At 36.1% G+C, this 6,027-nt stretch overlaps 1 protein-coding gene across 2 annotated transcripts in view; it reads right to left on the bottom strand.

Annotated features, from left to right (window-relative positions):
* Positions 1–6,027, bottom strand: part of cep290 (centrosomal protein 290) — a gene marked incomplete in the record, with an annotated part of 103,571 nt that overhangs the window by 68,930 nt on the left and 28,614 nt on the right. For both annotated transcript variants that reach the window (XM_014017619.1, XM_014017618.1), the window contains 3 exon segments: positions 2,255–2,375; positions 2,529–2,549; positions 4,557–4,679. In XM_014017619.1, coding sequence (XP_013873073.1) covers positions 2,255–2,375; positions 2,529–2,549; positions 4,557–4,679 — 265 coding nt within the window.

Here is a 6,027-nt window from a genome sequence, read left to right as displayed (position 1 = left end):
GTTGTAATGTGACAAAATATGGAAAAGTTCAAGGGGTATGAATACTTTTGCAAACCACTGTATACTTTTCAAAGTGCTTGTTTTTTGAGGCTTATTTTTTTTCTGCCTGTCATATTAAGAGCGCTGTCAGGGAGTGAGAGACACAAGTGTGTGTTCATATCATGATGACCTTATTGAGCCACCTGCAACAGCTTTAATAGTTTTAATCACTTATTCTTCTTCTATAATTTACAAATCAAAACTTTTTTTTTCAGATGAGACATTAAATGCCAATGTATCACTTGGCTTTAGAGAGGAAATTTAGTTGTAAGAAATGCAGCTTTAATCTGAAATTACGAGTGTCAAAAGAAATTATTAAATAATTATGTCACGTTTTCACATTTTAAAGTTACTAAAATGATCAAAGGTTGTGTATACATTAATCCTGCATGTATAGGGGCATTAGCATTACCTTTCTTCCCATTGTTCCCCTAATTTCCTGTCTTGTCAACTGTGTTCAAGTCCCCAGCACTTTCTAAAGGAACATCTGGCTTCAGAACGTTTAAAAGTTTTCCAGCTAAAAGCAGCTGCCTGCTGTGCGTGACAACACCAATCAGAGCAGTGCAGCTGTAAACCAGAGTCATGCTACATGAAAGCAAAACTGTGGCTTGACATTCATCACAGTTATTTTAATAAAATAAAAGGCTTTGTGAGTACATTCTAAAACATTTTCCTCCAATTTTGTTTCAGCTTTCTATTTATCTGAAAGCATCTATTATTATGTCTATTATGTTGGTAGCTTTTTCAAGTTCAGGGATGCAACTGGTAATTACTTGCCATCAATTATTTGTTTAAGTAACTAGACCTAAAGTGGCTGAAACAATAGGGCTGTAAGAAAATATCGATACACTGAAATATCGCGATATTTCATTTCCCGATACTGTATCGATATTCTAAAGCCCTGTATCGATTTTTAATTAAGCTTTAAAATGTCAAACTTCTTGCCAACCGTTCATTTTTGTGTTGTAGTTCAGCCTCTGACCACTAGTTGGCAGTAGTGAGCCAGCCATTTGGCTCCTCTACCTCTTGAACGCCAGAGAGAAAGGGTAGCATTAGCATTGTAAGTAAACATTAGCGTTTCTTTTTTTTTTTTGTCAGTAAGAAGTTTTTATTTAATAGAATTTTTGGACAAAAAAATCACAATATATCTCAACATATTGCCTTGCTTACAGTATCGCAATATATCGGGATATATCGTATCGTGACTCCTCTGTTATGATATGTATCGTATCGCCAAATTCTTGCCAATACACAGCCCTATGAAACAAAGCACAAAAATTCATAAATCTGTCAGTCTTCATCTGTAAGAAAATAGCGTAACAACAGGGGTGTAAGGAAATATTGATACACTGAAATATTGCGATATTTCATTTCCCCATACTGTATCAATTCTCTAAAGCCCTGTATCGATTTTTAAATAAGGTTTAAAATGTCAATTTTCCTGCCAATCGTTCATTTTTATGTTGTAGTTCAGCCTCTGACCGCTAGTTGGCAGCAGTGAGACAGAGAGTAACAGTAGCATTAGCATCGTGACTAAACTTTAGTATCATACACCAATAGCTGAATCAGAGCGGAAAAGACCGACACTCACTGAGCTGAGGTAAGGTTACCAACAGTTCCTTATTAGTCAGAATGTCTGTATTTTAAGCCAAATTGCAGTGTCACATTTGGGGCGCGATTTTTAAGACTGTAGTCAGCTGCCCCTCTACGGAAGGTGCTTGCGTCTAGCACAAGCATCTAGCATCTCGAGCATAGGCGAAACTCTGTGTTCAGCAGCTTCATATCATCTGTTTACTGAACTTTATGACAGCATATAGGCTGTTGTTAAGTGTGTTGGGTGACAGTTTTGTTATAGTAAATTAATATTAAAATCTAAAAGCTGCCACAAATATATTTTCAAACTATGTATTGGCAAATTTAATCTAATAATAGAAAACATGGATGAAATAAGAAATATGAAACAAATAAAATACATACAAAACATACAGTTTTTATTTAATAGAATTTTTGGACAAAAAAATTGCAATACATCGCCTTGTTTACAGTATCGCAATATATCGTGATATATCATATTGTGACCCCTCTGTCACGATATGTATTGTATCACCAAATTCTTGTCAATACACAGCCTTAGCAACAACCAGTAAAAGCCACATCGAGCAGAAAGTACTTTTGAGACACGATGCACAATAACTGTAAGCAGAAATCCACCGACCTTTCTCTTTGTTCGTGGTCTTTAACTCCTCAATGAGCTGGGCATGCTTTTTCATCTCTCCTGTATACTGCTCCACCTGCTCGCTCAGCATCTTGATCTGATTATCTCGCTCTTGGACGGCCTTTGGAGTAATCACCAACATTTCCAAATAATAAGAATTTATGCAGAGCACTAAACAGAGCTGTAAAAACACTTAACTATAGACACTTTTCAAAAGTAGGGAAAAAAAAAGGAGAGGCTAAGGATAAGAGACAGAATGATGGATGAAACTTACACCACAGAGTTCATATATGACCTGACCAGAAGCAGTGATAGAGATGAAAAATAAGACAGGTTCAAAAAAGGGGAAATATTATGAAAGTGGAAAACAGGAAAGTCAGGAGAAAAAAATGGACAGATGAACAAAAAAAATTTACACAGAATAACATTTAGAAAATTCCACACCAAGTGAAAAAAAGTATAATTCTACATTGATGTGCTTTTATGTTTTGTAATAGCTCCAGTAATTGCAAATTTTCAAGTTTGTTTTAACTCAATCAATCAATTAAAAGCAACAGTGTTGACCACAGTATTTCACATGGAAAAAACAAAAACACACAATGACAATTAAAGGATCAAACAATTAAAAGCCTAAGTACAATAAAATAGGCTAAAAACAAACTAAAAACTGGAAAACAGGAAAGAAAAAAGGAAAAAGGAATTCTACTTGGAACAAGGCAAAAAGGTTACTGCAGTAAAAGTAAGGTAGCAGCACAAACTAACTAGATATAAAAGCTCAACATAGTCAGATGATAGAAGGGCCGGCTCAGAAACGTTTAAAATTATTCCAATGAATCATTATGAGGTGGTTTTGGACTGAAAACGCCTTTTCACAGTTCTTGGTATTATTGGAAGCTGTTCCATCTCTTTTTGTGTGTTCATGGTAAACGAGAAGCAGCTTGTTGCAGTTAAAATATAGGTTTTACCTTTAATCTGAGGATGAACGTTCCTAGCATAACGTCAAGGATCTGACACACAGGTAATTCCTTGCAAAGGCTTTTGTCTTTAAAGCATCTTCACAGTAATTGTTGCCCTCAAAGAGCTACTAAGAGTACTACCAGCTACCACTAACAATTCTGATCTGTGGTGGTGTAATTCAAAAATACTTCTTGATCTAGGTCAGTAGGTTGTGAGATATTCTACTGACCCAATGACATCGACTTTACTGTGACAACTCTTTTCTTGTTTATCAACAAAGGGATGTTTTTGGCCAGGACAAGATCGGCTGTAATTACCACCATTATTTTACCTTGACCCAGTACAGGGCCTGAAGTGAAATCAAGATAGGATCAGTATGTTGAAACAGTACAAATAGAGAGCCATTAGAACTACCTGTTTACCTCAGACCTTGACAGAGCCTGATGGCTCTGTGTTGATTTCTGTGTTCCTGTTTAAAAATCAATAAATTGTCAATAAACAAACTCATGATGACCATTCTACAAAGGGACTTTGTTTTTCATATCATGTACGTCTGTTTTTTGTGAAATAAATATTGCCACAACAATGGTCGTTTTGTAAATAGTCTGTCCCATTTGGTGCATAACTGGAATTTTTGTACTTTTGTATTTGGCTGTGCCTATTGAAGCTTGACAGATGGACCGGCGACTGCTTTAGCTGGACATACGCACAATCCGGACTATTAACAACAATATTAAACCTAATTTCCTAATTTCCCTCTGGGATCAATGAAGTATTTTTGAATTGAATTTGAATTGAAAACTAGAACTTTGAAGCAGTTATGATCGGGGTCCATGGCCGTTTATGCACGTCAGCCTTGGCTCATGTCGTTTCCAGACTACTGCTGCCCTTGTGCAGCACAGAACTGTAGCATAATGGGGAGCAAAGTGGTACAAAGAGAAGGTGGGCACACACAAAAAAAACTGTGGCAGACAGGTTTGTTTCTCACCCAAATTGATAGAATTGAAATGCAAAGATGCCAAAGTTGTAAATATTAAAGTCAAATAAAAACATTTTCTCTAATTTAATGTGGCAAACAAGAAGGGTTGTGACATACTGTAACAGGTGAAAAGTCAGTAAGTAGAGGTGATAAATTAACATAAATCTGACAAAAAAATGTGATTATAATCTGTAAAATTAGGCTGACTTGCTACAAGAAAAACATTTCTATTTTTATAACATGGTTATAACATGGTTTAACAAGAAACACAAGCAGCATAATATTGATAACGTCTAAGAGCTAAGAAGTCAGATATAGACATACATAAATATGAAGGCTTTATTCATTTGCTATTATCAGACAAACCTGCTGCAAGGCAATGATGTTGCTTTTGTCCAAGTCCAGCTGAGCTGTGCGTAGCTTTTCCCTCAGGCCGTGGATCATCTGCTGATACACCAAAATTTCATCATCCTTCGATGAGAGCACCGCCTGTGAGAGAAGAACGTGTCACCACAAAAAAAGCTGATGTTTGATGTTTGCGTATAATGCCAACATAGTAATGTACGTTGATGACACTGTATTATAGTACCATGGGAAAACTGTAAAAGGAGTTCCTTAAAATTTAGTGGAAGAACTGCTGAAGGTTTCTATGGGGTTGAGAAATTCTTGTCTAACCATAAATACTGATAAGACAAATCAATGCAGACCACTAACTTTAAGATATTTTGCTAGAAGGTAAAAAACTAAAGAATGTCACTGAATTCAAATATTTAGGTGTTACTAGACGTTTAGTCTAGTAACTAGATTAAAATTCAGGATTAAAAAAATATATTAAAAAGTTACTAAACATTGTAAAATTTAATTTAGTTAACTTTAGACAAAAGAACTCATTGACCACTGAGACATCAAATATGTATTTAAATGCATTGATAATCCCACATTTTTAGTTTAAAAAAAATTGGCGCAAAGCTGCTTTACAGCCACTGGAGTCATTTTACAAACGTTCTCACAAGATTCATGATAGGAAAATACATTTGTTTCATCACTGTCATATTCCTGAACTAAAACGAGTGGTGGTGCCTATAATGAAGTCTTGTGATTATGGATGTCATGAATCACTGTATAGAGATTGTGTTTGAACATTGTTGGAATGTTTATCTGACAGTGTTTGATAATGAATTGTACAGTGAATTCCTGAGAATATAGATGTTACAAAGGGGTTGTTTGCTATTGGATTGTATATTTAATGGTGTTTTAATTATGCATTATATTTATTGAATAGCATCCGGCTGTTTTTATGCATTTTCCTACAGGTGGAAATTAGGACCAGAGCAAGAATCTGGTACAATGCATCTTTCCTTTGAGGTTAATGTATACTCTACATTGTTCCTGTTTTAAATAAATAAATCATAAATCTTACATAGATGTCTTACAGCTCTCCCTACGTCGCCTGGTGGCCTAAAGAGGCAAACAATTCAAGCTTCTATGTGACAATGGAGCAAACTTCCAAGGGGGAAGTTGTGAGCTAACAGAGGGTTTTGAGTCTATGGCTACTTGTCTGCAGGAACAGATGGCAGAGCAGAAGACCAAGTGCCAGTTTAATCCACCAGCTGCTCCACACTCCACATAGGCACCTGGGAGCAAGAGGTAAAGTCAGCGAAGACAGCACTGAGAGCTGCCCTACGAGGGCAGTCAGTTCCTGAGCCAGGTCTGAAGACCCTCCTCATTGAGGTGGAGGGCATCATTAAAGAGTAACTTACCCCAAAATTAACTTATTTTAGCTGATAAACTGTCTAGAATGTGTCTAAAATGTTATATAGTACTGTTTCTGTGCTAA

This window comes from Austrofundulus limnaeus, unplaced genomic scaffold (genome assembly GCF_001266775.1).
Source record: "Austrofundulus limnaeus strain Quisiro unplaced genomic scaffold, Austrofundulus_limnaeus-1.0 Scaffold173, whole genome shotgun sequence".
In the NCBI taxonomy this organism is placed as follows: domain Eukaryota; kingdom Metazoa; phylum Chordata; class Actinopteri; order Cyprinodontiformes; family Rivulidae; genus Austrofundulus; species Austrofundulus limnaeus.
The sequence above is the reverse complement of the archived record's forward strand: the minus strand, read 5'-3'. Positions and strand labels throughout refer to the sequence as shown.